The following is a 16,872-nucleotide window of genomic DNA, read 5'->3' as shown; positions in this document are numbered from 1 at the left end:
TTTAGAATGGAAATCTCTACATTGGGCAAAATTACTTTTTATGAAAGCTTGGTCTGTCTGATCCAGTATTAAAGAATGACCACACCAAGGGTGACTGACCGAGTATGAGAGTGGCATTCATCCTGAGATGGAGACGTTCTCAAATGTGGACAAATGTTTCTCCTGAACCCTCAGTTCTTCATTTGAAACCCTCCAGCTGCTGGAGGTTGCAGTCAGGGCGGGGATGAGTAAAAGTGCTGAGGCACCCACATTTAGTGGAACCAGAAAGAGGGGAGCATAGAAAGAAGAATGCATGTGCATGCATGTGCCTGTGTGTGTGTTTACGTGTGACAAGGGTAACAACTGTATCTCAAGTATCAGCAGATATTCAGAGACAAACAGAGCCAGGAATGACCTCGCCCATCAACAAATTTGATCATGCCCATGTGGTCTGTTTTCAGACCTGTTTCAAAACGTCGCTCCATTATTCCGTCCTCAGATGCCCCACATGTCTCCAACTGGTTCTGCCTTAATGCCCTGAAATTTCCAACTTGGCAACTTATTCCTCTGGGCATACTCTAAAAGCCCAAGTTAACTTACTAATGTATTGTCTAGTGGCCTCATCAGCCACTAACATCTTGATGCCAACTGGCTTATCAGATCAGGCAGGCTACAACTGAGCTCTGCTGTCTGGAAGCCTTGACAGTCATTGACACCTACATGCCAAGAGGGTTATCAGAGGAGGCAGCACTGGAGCTGGCTTTGCAGGAAGGGTAGAGACACAAACAACTTTAGAATGGTGGAGGCAGCTGCTTGATGAGAAAGAGCCTACCTACCCTGGCAGAGAGTCTCAGAGAAATGCCAGAAGGTACCAATGCATGGGGCTCTGGATCCTGGAGAACACATCTCAGAATTGATGATTTAATGTTTCTAACATCTAGGAGTGAAGGGAAGAGAGGGCATAAACTGAGATAATTTTCAAAACCTGATTTCAGAAGAAGGAAAGGAAGGGCAAGCTGCTATTGAGGGAGAACATTTCCAGTGTTCTCTCCTCTCCTTCCTGATCTTTCAAGTTCTGATACCAAAGGTTCTATCTCCCTGATTCACTAAACCACCACTGCCCAACTTCAACAGTTCACATTCAAACCAAGCTCATCTTTGCTCCCAACTACAAAGCATTTGACTGTGACATTTGACTATGTATTTGACTATGACATTAAGACCTTCAGTCTTAACTAGTGAGGCAAGACCACAAAATCTGGGCAGCTCTGTAACCTCCCCGTTCTGTACTATAAAAGGGGTAACTTTACAGGAGGCTCATGCAGCTTCAGGGCCCCTCCTCCCACAGTTCCCCTTCCATGGCTTGTACTTGATTTTGTTTGTAATTTGGACTTCCTGAAGAAGCTGTCTCCTCTTACCAAACTGCATATGCCTGAGACCCCACCAAACCTGGGTCCACCCTTGATTATCAGTCTTGGCCATACTCACGGAGCAGGTAGCCAAATGTGCTTGCGCAAGGGTCTTCATTTGAACTGGGAAAGGGAAACTCCACAATTCTGCTGAAATTTCCCTACAAAACTAGCTTACCTAACAACTTTATATTATGGGCCATTTAAAAGTTGTTCGCTAGGCTGTTTCCTCTTTTTCTTATCCCCTTTCCTCTTTCAATGACTTCCCTGGTGGCTCAGAGGTTAAAGCGTCTGTCTCCAATGCGGGAGACCTGGGTTCGATCCCTGGGTCGGGAAGATCCCCTGGAGAAGGAAATGGCAAACCACTCCAGTATTCTTGCCTGGAGAATCCCATGGACGGAGGAGCCTGGTAGGTTACAGTCCACAGGTCGCAAAGAGTCGGACACGACTGAGCGACTTCCCTTCCCTTTCCTCTTTCATATTCTAGATCACTCTATTTGTAGATGTACTTATACCTTCTTCCTCCTTGTCCCCACCCACTCTCCCCAACCCAGGTTTATAATAGGGTATGAATAGAATCCTTTGATATGACACCAAAAGGTAGTCTTTCAGAGGGAAATGTTGGTGGGTTTGTTTTCCCAATCATTATGACACAGAATCCATGCTCAGCTAATATCCATTTGAGACCATCTTATACTAAAGTCAACTGGTATGAAATGATAACCTCTTTTTGGACCAGCTTAATTCATAGGGCTGCCCAGTATTCCAATGTTTAATTACTTAATGTGTTTCAAACACAAACACCCTGTAAACTCAAATGACCCTGTTAAAGAATGGTATATCATCTTTGGGGTAAAGAGATGACTTGTGACTCGTGTGGGGTGGGGGTGGGGGTGGGGAGAGGACATGACACCTGCTCAGTCCTGTCTGACTCTGTGTGACCCCACAGACTGCAGCCCGCCAGTCTCCTCTGTCCATGGAATTTTCCAGGCAAGAATACTGGAGTGGGTTGCCATTTCCTACTCCAGGGGATCTTCCCCACCCAGGGATTGAACCCTTGTCTGTTGCGTCTCATGCATTGATAGTTGGGTTCTTTACCACTAGTGCCATCTGAGAAGCCCCATTGTGACTTTCAGGTATTGTTTTATTTTGTTTTAATAACAACATGTACACACACACACACCCTCCTAATCACACTGTCAGCCCAGAATGAGGTGAGAAAAGGCAGGCTTTTCTTGAAGACCAGCTAGGTAACTCTCCATAGTTTCAGTAACTTATGTTACCCCTTCCCCCTGTGTCTGTAATTCATCTTTATTCAAAACGGGGTCCATTTAAAACAGCACCTTTCAGCGGTCTGAATGTGAAACAGTTTACCCTGCAGGTTTGAGTAGATTAAACATTGCAGCAGTCTCTCCTGAATAGGACTTTCCATTTAGGGTAAGAGGCTGAGAGCCACAGCACTTCCGTCTAGCCCAATCACCCAAGCTGGCCTCGTTTGGGAAGGCAGCGTGGGTGGGAGCGTTTGGGTGGCATACCCCAAAAACCACAGTAATTGGAAGGGAAAAGAGCAAATATCAATTAGTGACTCCTCAGCCAGCTACCAATCTTGGTTTCCAAGGGATTCCACTTTAGTCTTACTTCAGAAGTAGCAGCTTCCCAGGGACCTCCGACAGAAGCTGGACGAATCCACATACATCTTAGTACACTGAAGGATTTCCCCGGGGAGACTCTTGTTATCTGCCCGGCTTCCCTGGCTCTCTGCCTCCCTGTCAGCCCGTGGGCCTGTCAACCAGAATGCTCCCAGCTTCTCGGGGCTTCCGTGGGAATGCGAGCGGGAAAGGGCTTTGAGAACTGAAGACAGGAAAGTGGTGTTCCTCTGCAGCGCTCTGGGCATCCCTCATTTCCCGGAGCGCCGGGGATGCTAAAAATGAGCTTCCTTGCTCCCCCCAGCACCGCCCACTCGGGGGTTTGGGCAAGTGGCTATTTGTTAGCAAATAATGTGTGTGGGGTTGGGGAGCACTAGGTGCGGAAGGCGAGTTGTTGAGCGGAGACCCCCCGCCCGGCGGCCCCCCGCAGATAGAGCCGCAGGGGGCGGGGAGGGGCGGCAGGGGCTCGGAGGAGCTCGCTCGGCGGGGCGCCTCCCAGGAAGACGGGGAGGGGAGCGCCTGTTTACCCAGGAGGGCTGTGCTGATAGCACGTTCCTCGAGTTTACTTTGCTTTCCTTGAGTTTATTGTAAAGGGGTAAAGTTTTCGGATCTGTCACGTGACCCTGACAGGTCCTGCCTATGGCGCGGCAGACCACCCACGCCGAGGGCCATGGAACTGCTTAATAGAAACAGGCTTGTAATTGTGAGTCCGCGCCGCACTCCGCCGAAAGCCTCCGGCGGCCCAGCGCGCCGGGGTTTTTACACTTTCCGTTCCTTTTGTAAAGACGGAGGAGGAGGAGGAGAAGACGAAGACGAAGAAAAAGACGACGACAGGGAAGACAAAGAGATCCGCGGCGACAAGACTAGGGGGAGACGAGGGAAGACGGGAAGAAGACGGACGAGCAGAGGACCAGGAAAGGGGGGCACGGGGTGGGGAGAGGAATTGATGTGAAATCCAAGCGCAGCGTCCGCGCCATCGGCACCCGCGCTCCGGGCAGGGCTTGACGGCCGGCTATGGTGAGTGCAGCCGGCTCGGCCGCCGCCGCCAGCTCGCCCTCGCGCGGCGTGCGCCCCGGGAACGCGGGATTGCGGGGACGGGCGGGCGGCGCGCCGGGGCCGCGGGGCTGGGTGGGCTGCGCCGGCGGGGCTCAGGGGCGCCGGCCCGCGCCTCCAGGCTCGCTCGCTCGCTCGCACGCTCCGGGCCCCCGCCCCCCGAGGCCGGCCCCGCGGGGCGGGGAGGGGGCTGTCTGCGGCGGGCCCGGCCGGGGAACGGCTCCGAGGGGAATTCTCACGGAGGGGGTCGCCTGGGATCCCATTTTCACGCTTGAAAGGGTCGCCACCTTGGCTTCCGCTCATCAGCCTGGTGGTGGCTACTGGCTGCCAGCGGAGGCAGAGCGCTGGGGATGGAGGGCTGGTGCGAAGAGTGACAGCGCCGGGGGGAGGGTGCGGGCCGGGAGCGCGCGCACCCGGGCGAGTTCCCTAGTCTCCCGGGAGCTCGGGGAGGTCTGCCCGAGGGGCTGGGCGTACGCTTTCGCACCCTACCCAGTGTTCTCGGCACTTGGGCCGGGGCTCTGAGTGGGACACCCAGGGCTAGGAGAGAAGTACTTTATCAAAACCCGGAGCGCAAACATCCTTCTCCCGGTCGCCGTTGGTGGGAATAAGGGCCAAAGGGGCTTTCCTGGGTTCAGGAAGGGGCCACGGGTAGGAGAGGTATGTGTTGACTCGTGCACCCATGGAATTGGGCATTCTGGTGCCTGCCAACCATTAAAGAGGTGGGCGGCTAGCCCGGTGCTGAGATGGCTAAGTAGGGCCTGAGGGTGATCCTTGAGGTGGGCCAGACTGATCCAAACCCATGTAGACCTGGTGCCAACCATGGGACCACAAGACTTCCGGAGACTGTACCTCGGAGGTGACATATACTGTGTCTTCAGGTATTTAAGTTGCTGCCAAACATGACTCCTACTTGGTGGGTGAGCAATGAACTCCAAATTTTCAGATCTCGATTTCCATCACCTAAGAAGAACCATATGGATTGTTGTCTGTGGAAGACACCTAGAGACCTCTGTTTTCATAGACATGGGAGAGAAGACCATCTTCTTCCCTTTCTAGCCTTCCTTCCTCTCCAGGGAGGAACCATATGAAAGAACAGGAGGTAACAGTAAAAACCCACTATGGGTAGTTCTAAGTTTTTAATACTTTGATACTGAGGTCTTGAACTCCTACAATAGTCCTTTTTCAGCATTTTGTGTGTTTGTTTTTTTTCTTTTTCTGGCTCCAGTAGTTCAACATGCAATTAATTGCCTCTACAAAGAAAGACAATGCCTTTGGTGTCACCCTTTGTTACTGTAACTTACTATTTCTGGGTGGTATAAATTGTTGCCTCAGGTGCATTGTGTACCCATGTTGTAAAACAAGGGCTTTCAGTTGTGAGTTTGTGTGTGTTCCAGTTGTCACCCAGCTTCCTTCCACAAGGCTGTGTTTCACAGCCTTTCGCCTTTGAGTCTAAGACCTTTTTCTTTTAAAATGTTGAATCAAGGTAGACACCCATGGGCTCATTCTCAATTTGGGGTATTAGCTTCATTTCAAACTCACTGAGAAGTGTATCTAATTTCTGGTTATAACCTAGTCATAATGTAACAAGCTATTTGAATAGGAATTAGCACCATTTGGAATTATTTTGTGAAAAAAAATGACTTTTAAAAAAATTATCTTCAACTTTCTACAGATAGAAAAACTAATGAGGCAAATTAATATAGATTGAATGGATTAAAATATCTGTCTTCCCTATTTGTCCTTTCTCTCTCTCTCTCTCTCACACACACACCTTTTATTTTCTCCCGCCTCTGCCACAGTGTATAAAGCCCTATTGAGACGTGTAGGCGTGATGTGTAAACCGGATTAGCAGTATGAAAGAAAGACACACAATAAGCTGGAATTGTTTTACTTCCCTTTCATTTCTCATGCCTATATCTCTAATAAATTTGTTGCTCCAGCAGTGGGTCAAAGGGATCATGTTGCTCAGCTTCTTTTTCATGCAGGACCCGATGGCAGAGATCACCAAAATGAATGGTGTGCCTTCTGCCAAATGCAGAGTTTGATATGGATATATTATATGGGGAGATAGAGACGAGGAGAGAGATGGAGGGAAGAATGTTCGAAGTTTGCATCTTTCTAGAATACATCTCTATCTCTTAAAGTAATGTGGCTAAGAAGATATATAGACAAGGGAAGAAATAAATATAAGGGTCAATGCTGTTTTCTTTCAAGTTTATTGTAGGCTGAGCATTTTCTCTGCAGTTAGTGACGTTCCCAGCAAGAGAATACCAATCGCTTTGGCACCGCAGAAAGTCTAAGTCCCTTTTCCAAATTAGTATGTGTACCTGGAGTAATAAATGTGAAGATTTCTGGGACCTTCTCAGGACATCTCCTTCTACCACCACCACCAAACCCCTCCACCCCCCACCAAGCTCACTGCAAGCACACACACACACAAAAAGCCAGTGCTCCTGGGTTTGTGCTGTAGACCCCTCATTTACTCTTTTGTAGAATTGGGAGCAGCTTCCCATTAAAGGAGATCAGGGGTAATTAGCAGCATTATTTTGACAAGTTGGCTAGAGCTGTTCCCTTTCCTCCAGTTCTGGGGAGGGGAGAATACGGGGAGGAAACAGAAGGTTGAAGGGAGAAGGGGAGGGGAGGGAGTCATACTTAAGGGGGTTACATTCTGAGGCTGCTGAATTGGTTTTTTCCCTCCCCCTTTCAGACTCATTTTCTACCATCACCTTTAAGCAAATACAAAAGGTGCCAATAAGGAAATAATAAGGCATTCTTAGGGAGCCAAAAAATGGCTTGAATTGAGTCAACTCTTATCCAACGTACCTGCCTTGAACTGCTCAGGTTCTGGTCCATCACTCACATCCAGTACCCTGGGCTCTCCATCCACAAATAGAATATCACTTTAAATCCCCAATTCTCTCCCCATCGCAGCCTCTCCACGGGAATACTTGTGGGACTTAATGTAATGTTTGCAATTCTTTGCATTTGTGGAAAAGAGTATTAAGCTCAGTAGATTAAATTATAACATGGCCCAAAGGTCAAATTACTAGACTATATCTACTCCTTCATTCATTTGTACTCTGCAGATATTAGCTAAATTACATTAGATTTTAAAGACCTAATTAGTTGAATCTGAGAAACCAGTGAAAAGTCAAGTTCCAGCATGGTTTCTCATTACTCCACCAAGTGCAGCTCCCACAGTTTCTTATCACTGGAATGTCCAAACACAAAGGGCAGATGTTTTATTTCAGTGTCATCATTGGGATAATCAGATGTCATTTTTGAGATGTGTGTGGTGTGACCATGGTTATTTGAATATTGGAGTAGAGAAAAGATATGAAGGAATCATATTTTAAGAGTCTAAGGAATGTGTTTTGAAAACTACAAATTCCAATGAAGTCTTGGACCATGACAGGGAGACCAAAATGACAATTGATGCATTGAGATGGACTTTACTTGGAAAGGGAAAATGGGACACTCAAGAAAGAGGGCCAGCAACTCCTGCTGGTTGAAAAGGCACCAAGCGTCTCACTTATTTAGTACAGAAAGGCCACTAAAGAGATTTTTCCCAGCAGACACCTTTGCAGCCCTGGCTCTTCCTGTCATCCTCCTCTCAGGTCTGGAGAATCCTGGTTGAAGTTAACAAACCCGGTGTGGCGCAGCGGTCCCCTGCACAGGGCATGCATATTAAAGCCGACAATGCTTACAAATGTAAATAAGGGCAGATTGATTAGGAACAACATTATCGCTGGGAATGTCGAACTCACATGCATCAGCAATGAGGCAAATTGGGGGCAGCCTCAGCCCTGACCACCCAAGTCGAGCAGGCTTTTACACTGGCTCCTCTTCCTTTCTTAAAACGTTACAGAAACAAGGCCAATTAGATCCTCAAAGTAATTCATCTCCGTGTATGAAAAAAGCAGACCACAGGGGAAGCGGCCAGTGGGGGTGGGGAGATTAAGATAGCGCTTGTTAGAGCCTAGGCTGGGGATTGCCATCCTGGAACCCATGGTAGAATTTACAGGCCGAGACTATTGTCTGAGATACTGAAAAGTTAACCTATCAAACAGCGGGTGAGGGGGCTAAGGGAGCTGAAAACCCCAGAGATCAGTGTTCAAAACGTTTAGGAATTAAGTCAAACCCAGGGAAATGAGCCCGAGTGAAAGAGGTTTTGTCATCGAAATGGTGTACATGTAGCTGCGCGGAGAGTAATAGGGAATCGTATGTGTGCATAGGTTATCATTTCATTTTAGAATTCCATAATCTATTCTGAAATTGCAATAAAGGAAAAACTAATGTTTTGCTCTAAAACATTGTATGGAATTTCGTAAAGAAAAACACAGCACCCTGCCTATAGCTACATGGTTACCTTTGCAAGCCTCAAATATAAGACTGACGTGTCTTCTTAGGGGTACCACCCCAAAACCTTTAAAAATTAATTTCCAGCGGCACGCACAAAACAGTTTGACCTGAAACGTCAGTAGAACCATTCAGTGAGAAAAACCAGAATAATATATCATGTGTCCCGATATGGTATTTACCAAACAGAAAAAAGACCACGATATTGCTCAAAGATTAAGCTTGCTCTCAGTCGAGCCCAATATTCCTGCAATCTTATTTATTAACGTACTGTCATTTGAAATGCACGCTGCTTGTCTTTTCTGAATTTTCTCAACTTTTCCTAGAGCCGCGCACAAAATCACGTGCTCCTTCGGAGTTTTAAGTTTTGAATTTACGCGCTGGTCGGGTACTCTGGTCCTCCTCCCGATCTCGTGAACACCGCCTCAGACACTTCTACTCTCTTTGTCTCTTCATTCTGCAGAACACCCCATCCAGCCCAGGGTACCGCACCCGTTTCGCCAGTTTGGGATTCAGAGGGCAGGGCCTCCCAGTGAAACCAGGAAGGAGAAAAGGCTAGAAGGAAGGTGGTGAGGCTGGTAGGAAGAGAGAAGGGGGAGAAAAAAAAAAAAAAGAGGGAGGGTGAAAGAGGAAGGAGAAAGGAAAGGGGAGAGTGAAAGAAGGTGGGAGGGGGGAGCCGCCGAAGAGGAAGTAAGGCGGCGGCGAGGGCTGGCCGACTGGCCCCCTGCGGGAGCCGCGTGGGCCGCCCGGGTGGCCGGCGCGCCCGGCTGCAGTTCCTTTCGGGACGAGGCCGCTGAATGGGAAGGGACCCGAGCGATAAGCTATTGGCCGACCACGAGGAGGCCGCGCAGGCATTGGGCGACGTAAGGGGGCCGGACCGCCTTCAGGAATGTACTACGGCGCGTCCGGCACGTCCGTCCGCGCCGGTGGGGCGTGCGCCTCCCTTGGGCTCCCGGGGGCCAGCGCTGGAGACTTGGAGCCCGCCTGGCGCTAGCCGAGCGCATCTAGTTCCCTACCTGCTTGACCAGGGCTGCGCAGGAGTTGGGAGTCCGGAGCTCGGCACGCGCGGTAGCGGGCGCGCTCGGACACGCGCGCGCGTAATAGGCCTCCGGGCCCTTGGAGCGCGCGCCGACTGGGCCTTACGTCACGTGGTCGCGTGGGCTCCGCCTTCTCCCCCGCTCCTCCCCCTTTCCCTCCATCTGGGTTTCTTTCTTTCCTTTCCTTTCCTTTTCTTTCTGTTTTTTTTTTTTTCAATGAACACACACCGTGTGCATCTTAAAGCCACACTGCCCCATTTCACGGCTTCAGTCGGCTACTTGCTGCAGGGAGTGCCTCTGCAGTTCAATACTGTTTTTAAAAAAGAAAAAAAAAAGTGGCGGTGAGGGGAACCAAATACTAAAATGAGACAGAATAGAGAGTTTGTGGGTCTGGTCTCTATCTCGGGGAGGAACTGAACTTGCAAAAGAAAAATACTCTCCAGAAAAAAAAAATTTTTTTAATAAAAATCGGAGCCGTGTAGGCAGTTTTAATTTGTCTCTGACCCCAGGATCCACCTCAGACTCGCAGGTTTTCTGCCCCAACGGGAAGTGAATCCCCCTGATGTCTCGGTGACACTGGCTGCAGTGTCCGGACAAGTCCTCGCAATCGGCGCACAATTTGTTTCAAATGAATCCTGCGTCAAAGCCTTTATTCTCCTTTATGTCACGCTACTATTAAATATAACAGGATGAGTACCAGTTTGGGTGGAAAGGTTTAAAAGATTTTAAATAAATAGGGACTTGTAGTTAATGAAAAGGGGGGGAGGGTCCAAATGAATCCAAAATAGGAAAGCTTTTCTCTCTTTCTAAAGAAAACATTTCTGTTTCTCCGGTTGTTAAAAGGATTCTGTTGTTTCTCCTCTACAAACGTCGCATTAAAGATTCAAATAAAATCGCCTCTGCCTCCACGAGACTGCTTCTGTGTCTGGATTCCACGTTTATAAAACACTGACTCCTTCAAACCTGGACTGTGCTGCCGTGGGGTTTAGAAAGGGAGAACGGAGAGGGGGGAGCGAATTTTAAGAAAGGTGGCTTTTCCCAATGTCCTTACTCTCCTCTTTAACTTTCCATTTTGTTTATCTTAATGCGAGGCGTTGTTCCCTGCGAGAGCCCAAGTCTTGTCTTTGGTTATAAAAGAAAAGAGAGAAGGAAAAAAAAAAAATCTGGCACACACTGGCGCACTATCCACCACCCTGTCATTATTGGTGCAGGCCTGGGAATTCAAGCTGGACCTCCCAGTATTTGCTGCAGCTTGAGGCCAAGGTGCCTCTGAAAGGGTTTTCTTTGAAGAAATTTCTGAAATTGTTTAAGCGCTTAAAAAAATATTACATTTTCCCCTGTGTCTATCGCGAGGCAAATACTAGTGTATGTGTGTGTGTGCGCGCGCGCGCGCGCGTGCAAAGCATCTTACAAAAAGAAGACACTGTTGAAAAGAAAAGGAATAAGAAAGAAAGGGAGGGGGAGCATTCCTTAATGGAAGTATTGCATGCGAGAAGGTTGGCGCTCTCGGAGGCTCCCCCCGAAGCCCGGGATGCACACACTGGGGTTGCCTACCTGGGTGGTCTCTCTACTTTGGTGAGCTGTTGCTAAGCAGCTAATAATAGTCATGTTTGCTGAGTAATTTCTGCCCTCCGCGAGCCAATCGCGTTGCAGAAACCCAAGCCATCTGACAGCCCCGGGGGCGGGAGCTCCAGCCTTTTTCTCTTTCGCTCGCTCTCTCCCCCTCCACCCCCTCCCCTCCTCCTCCTCTTTCTCCAAATGGAGAGAGTTCTTTTTTTTCTTCTTCCATCTCATCTATTGAATCAAGGAGCTGCTGCGGCCGCTGCCCGCTGCACACACACAGAGCGGAGTCCCCAGGTCCCGGGAGCGAGAGAGGCGCGCTGCACTGGGGCAGAATGGTCCAGCGGGTCAGCGAGGAGCACAAGAAAGCAGAGTCCGGGACCAAGCAGCCACCGAGAAGCCAGCAGCCAGAGCGCAAGCAGCCCGAGCAGCCCGAGCAGCAGCTTCAGGAGCCGCCACCGCCAGCAACAACCGCCGCAACTGCAGCGGCGGCGGCGGCTGCCCCGGCCCGACAGCGCTGAGACCCGCCGGGCGCCCACGGACCCCGCGGCGGCGGCTCTGCCTTTACCCTCCGCGGCCGTTCGGGCGACCCGTGAGACGCCGAGAGAGTCAGCGAGGCCGGCGGGAGCGGCGGGGATTTGCTGGAGCTTTCTGCAGTGAAGGGGTCGCGGCGTGGGGCGGGAGGCGGTAGGGGGAGTTGGGGACAGCCAGGAGCGCCGCGCGAGCGACCGAAGGACAGGCTGGCTCCACGCGCCGGCTCTCGCCCTCCGGAGAACTGGATGTGGGCAGCGGCAGCCGCAGAGACCTCGGGACCCCCGCGCAATGTGGCAATGGAAGGCGCAGGGTCTGACTCTCCGGCAGCGGCCGCGGCCGCAGCGGCAGCAGCGCCCGCTGTGTGAGCAGCAGCAGCGGCAGCAGCAGGTCTGTCAACCGGAGCCCCAGCCCGAACAGCCGGCGGCCAGCAGCGTCCTCGCTAGGCGAGCGCCAGGGCGCGCCGGGAGCCCGCAGCGGCGGCAGCAGCGCGCCGGGCCGCCCGGGAAGCCTCGGTTCCCGCGGCGGCGGCGGCAACATGGCCTCGGCTGGTAACGCCGCCGAGCTTCAGGACCGCGGCGGCGGCGGCAGCTGCAGCGGGGCCCCGGGCCGCCCTGCCGGTGGCGGGAGGCGCAGGCGGACCGGGGGACTGCGCCGCAACGCCGTGCCGGACTGGGACTATCTGCACCGGCCCAGCTACTGCGACGCCGCCTTCGCTCTGGAGCAGATTTCCAAGGTGCATTTCAGTTTCTCCTCTCCTCCCACTCTCTCTTCCCTCCTCTTCCTCTTTGGAATCGTCCCCGCCACACACACACACACACACACACACAGACACACACACACCTCCAAAGGGGGAAAAAAGACAAGTGGGGATTGAAAAATTCAAACCCTCCCTCCGGTCCTGGGAGGAAAGGGCTGTCGGAGGTCTGCAGGGGGTGGAGATTGTGTGTGTATGTGTGTGTGTGTATGTGTGTGTGTACGTACGCGCCCTCCCCAGCGTGCCTTTTCCGGAGCACTGGAAAGCGGTCCACAGTGGACCACCTCAAGAGCCGCCGCAGCGCGGCACTGCCCGGTGCCCCTAAGCCCCCTCCTCCTGAGCCCCTGCCCCTATTTGCAGCCTAAACCCCTGTAATACTGCCACATTTCTTAACATCTTGGAGGGGGAGGCGGAGTGGAGAGAGGCGGAGAGAGGAGGGGGGAGGAGGGAGCCGAAATAAAGGTGGTTTCCTTTTTTGGCAGCCGGTTTTGCTTTTGTTGAGCATGAAATCTCTGCTCCCTTAAAAATTATCCTCGGAAGAGGGCATCTCCCCTCTTCTTTTCCAATTTTTGAGCCACTTCTTCTCAGAGTCTGCAGGGAAAGGGAAGTTGTAAACAAATTGCCACCTTAAATTCGCGGTGCGGGTCTGCGGAACGGCCGGGTTCATTGTGTTTACGAGGTTCGCTGAAATGTGTGGAATCTGGGGAAGGCGAGCACCCAGACAGGGGCCCGCCGGGGCTGCGGCCAGCGCAGGGGAAACGCCGCCGCCGGGAACAGCCAGCACCCAGCCAGGACCCCCGACTGCGTCGGCCTGGGCTCGTCCCCTGAGCACTCGGCTGCTTTTCGCGTTTAACCAGAAGGGAAGGGAGAGGAGGGAAAGATCCATGTGGCTGCCCTCTTCCGATCACAAATATTGTCGTAAGTTGCAGATGGCTGCCCCGTTTCCTAATTCAGCTCACACGGCGTCTCCCAGCGCCATGGAAATGCCTCGCGAGTGAGCTCCGGTGCCCACGCTCACCACGTGGATCCCAATTTACTACCAAGTCGGGCGGGGGAATCAGAATGGGGGGGCCCGCCATACATTGTTCCCAAAGCGCTCTTGTACCCAGTCCCTGCCCTCGGCGGAGCACCCCGAGAAGGGTGAAGGCTGGGGCAGAACTTGCGGGCAAGGGCGCCGTGGTTTGCTTGTTCTTAAACGGACTCAATCGCAGGGATTACGCAGCCCCTCCCTTCCCGGACCGGTGTGAATATTTCCTGTATTGAATGGTGTCGCTCCTCACTGCCTCGACTTCCTCTAGTTCCCGCAGTCCCTCTTCCCAGACCTTCAAGTCACTCGGGGATGCTACGCAGGCTGCGCGTGGGGGCGCCCCTGCTGTGGCCGAGGTGCAGCTCCCACGCTGCAGCCTGACTTTGATTTATGACCAGCCCCCCCCTCCCCACCCACGCCGCTCGCGTTTCCTCTGGCCGACCTTGGTTCCAGCCCGCAGGGCACCCCCCCTCCCCCCCGCGCCCGGTGCCTTCGCGGGATGCCGGACGGGTGCGCGCAAGCGAGCGTGGACGCGCGGCCCGCGACTCCCGGGCGCTCACTCCTCCCTTCTGCTTCATCCTCAGGGGAAAGCTACTGGCCGGAAAGCGCCGCTGTGGCTGAGAGCGAAATTTCAAAGACTCTTATTTAAACTAGGTTGTTACATTCAAAAAAACTGCGGCAAGTTCTTGGTTGTAGGCCTCCTCATATTTGGGGCCTTCGCTGTGGGATTAAAGGCAGCTAATCTCGAGACCAACGTGGAGGAGCTGTGGGTGGAAGGTAAGAAACTCCGCGCCCGCCGCGGCGCCCTCTCGTCCCCCCAACCCGGGCCCCCTTCCCTTCTTTCCAATTGATAAAGATATTTGCCAGCATACACCTAGATCCTTTCTGTGAAGAGCGAAAACCCCCTGCCCGCACCAGGGGGAATTGTTTATTGTTTGGGCGCCTGGCCAGGAGCCAGGCCCGCCCGACAAAGGCCGCGCTGTAATCTACTCGGGGAGCTGCGCTTTGCGAGGTGTTGTGGGAGAGAGTGGCGAGGGCGGGCCGGCGAGGGCGCACGGGGGCCCCTCCGCGGGACGGACCACTCCGCTCTGTCGGGGGGCCCCCAGGTCCAGCCGCCACCGCAGCTCGCCTCCGCCGCGCGCCCAGACGCGGCCAGAGGAAGGCGTCTGCGTTCCCGGCTCGCGTCCTCAGCTTCCTTCCCTCCCCCACCCCCACCCACGGCGTCCAAAGAGAAAGGAGGGTGGGGGCAGAGAGAGGCCACCCCTCCGGCTGGAGGGAGTGTGCGCGCCCCCGGCGGCCGCGGCCGCCGCGCGGAGGGCGGGGGGCGGGAGCAACGCGGGCCTGCGGAGGCGGCGGCGTGTGTGGTCCTGTTTTTGGACAGCTTTCAACTCTTGGGGAAAAAAAACATTTGTCTCAAGGTACAAAAAAAGGGGGGTGGGGGAAAGGAGTTGAAAAAAAAAACAGTAAAGCACAGACTGGAACGCTTGTTTGCAAAGTAGATTAATGTTTCCTCGCGGGTGGGGGCTTTTAAAATGGAATTATTCTGGGAGAAGGCAGTGTTTTGCAGGCTGAGAGAATACAAAAAAATGTGTTTTAAGAACGCGGGTTTGGAGGGAGGGGCCATGGGAGCTCTCCAAGGGTTCTTCCAGTCTTTTATCCACATTCCTCAATTTGGGGGTTCTTGAAGTCTTTTTTTTTTTTTCAAGTGGTTGTAAATTTAAAATAGATCACACACAGACAGACATACGCCGCCACCGCTGACGGAAACGTTTTACATTCTTTTTGTAAATCTCTTTGATTCAGGGGTTTTGTTTGGGGCGGGGGGAGGGAAGGGGGTTATTTTTGTTTTCTGTTGTGTGTTTTTTTTTCTTTTTGGAAAGGAACATTGTTGGTGTTTGGAAACTTTTAACCCTTGAACACTACCTAGGGAATCTCTTAAAATAAGACGGGAGAGATGGGTTGAGGTAATTATGTAGATGCTTCAAATCGGAATATCTGAGGCATTCCTAGTGATATCTAAGACAAAATTTGGAAGCCTAAGAGTACATGCATAATTACATAATTGATCCCTCTTCAGAATACTCTTGGAGACCTAGCCTTGGAGAATATTAAATCTTGCCTTGTTTGTGAAGATTCAGCTTTCAGTGTTTTGCAAGCATATGGTGGAGTCTTTAGTTGAGAAGTGACAATTAAAATAATAGTCCAAATAATTAAGACCAGAAAACATTCTTGCCATAAGTAGCTTGGTAATTAATACAACAGTGTTCTTTGGATTGAATCCATGGGGTAATTTACCTCAACTCAGCGCCTCCTTGTCGTTAGTAGATAAAAGAAGGGTTTTATTAAGCACATACAATGTGTTTAATAGCAAGTTTACTGTGCATCTATAATGGTCCTAGCACGGTGCTGGGCACCGAAAGGGACACTGACGATGTGAGACACTCCCTGTGCACAAATTCACACACTTAAAACTACTAGAGTTGAATGTCAGACTTACATTAAATTTGAAAGTTAAATGGCAAAAGAAAAAACCTTCCATGGAGGTGGTGAGGCAAATTAAGGCAACCTAGAGCAGAGAAGGGAGGGAGTTCTAAGTAGAAGCTCAGAAAAGGGGTCAAACAAAGGCCCAAGCTGAGTGGACAGCAGCAGTGGGAGGCCCCCTGTGTGGCAGGTATAGGGTGCAGTAGCTCATTGTGGCCCTGGACCATTCAGAAGTGATGTGATTGGCTAGACTGTGGGGAGCTACCCCAGGTTCTAGGGCAGAGCAAGAGTTGAGTAAATTTCCCTTTCTGCTACTTGGACCAACAAATTTGTTGGGTGTCGATGATGATGACAAAAGACCATATCTTGTTGGTTTGAGCAAGACTTGCCAGTAGATTTTTAAAAAGTTTGAGGAGAAGTGACTTTGCAGCAGCAGCAGCAACATTAACTTATTTGTATGTGTATGTGTGTTAGTCCATCTCAATCGTGTCCAACTCTTTGTGACCTCATGGACTGTAGCCCGCCAGGCTCCTCTGTCCATAGAATTCTCCAGGCAAGGATATTTGAGTGGGTAGCCACTCCCTTCTCCAGGGCATCTTCCCAACCCAGGGATCAAACCCCAGTCTCCTGCATTGCAGGCAGATGCTTTACCATCTGAGCCACCAGGGAAGCCCCCACTTATTTGTATAACACTGTATCAATATTTTTAGAAGCAACTGTGTTTGTGCATTACATAACTCACTTCAAGTCCTGGAAGGAGAAACTCGCTGGGGCTCTAGCGTAGACATAGGGTGCTGGGGGATGACACACCTGAGATAAGACTCATTGTGCCTACTGTGGACCTCTGAGCTGTTTTCCTTCCCATTCTGTTTTGACAGTTTCAGTGTGGCTCACTGATTCTCTGGCCAGATACTCCATACTATCACTTGTTAAACAACTACCCTTACCATTTATATTATCACATGCCTTACCACTCAATATAGTAGCTATCTATTATTATCTTTATTTTTATAACCTGATAGCCTTTGTAACA

The 16,872-nt window shown here is 51.3% G+C and overlaps 1 protein-coding gene across 5 annotated transcripts in view; it reads left to right on the top strand.

The window, feature by feature from the left end:
- Nucleotides 1-3,424: 3,424 nt before the first annotated feature.
- PTCH1 (patched 1) overlaps nucleotides 3,425-16,872 on the top strand; it is a 71,185-nt gene continuing 57,737 nt past the window's right edge. For 3 of the 5 annotated variants that reach the window (XR_014062853.1, XM_081522819.1, XM_081522803.1), the window contains exons 1-2: nucleotides 11,219-12,310; nucleotides 13,943-14,135. Coding sequence is in view for 3 of the 5 variants with exons in the window: in XM_081522819.1 (XP_081378945.1) it covers nucleotides 12,113-12,310; nucleotides 13,943-14,135 (391 nt within the window). In the remaining 2 variants the exon portion in view is untranslated. Of the gene's footprint in view, nucleotides 4,052-11,218; nucleotides 12,311-13,942; nucleotides 14,136-14,638; nucleotides 14,777-16,872 lie in introns of those variants that run through there. The other 2 variants (XM_081522829.1, XM_081522840.1) reach the window with 2 other exon arrangements.

The sequence above is a fragment of the Giraffa tippelskirchi genome, chromosome 1, assembly GCF_054371585.1.
Source record: "Giraffa tippelskirchi isolate mGirTip1 chromosome 1, T2T-mGirTip1v1.2.pri, whole genome shotgun sequence".
Taxonomy (NCBI): domain Eukaryota; kingdom Metazoa; phylum Chordata; class Mammalia; order Artiodactyla; family Giraffidae; genus Giraffa; species Giraffa tippelskirchi.
Note: the sequence above shows the minus strand (reverse complement) of the source record. Positions and strands in the feature narration are given on the sequence as shown.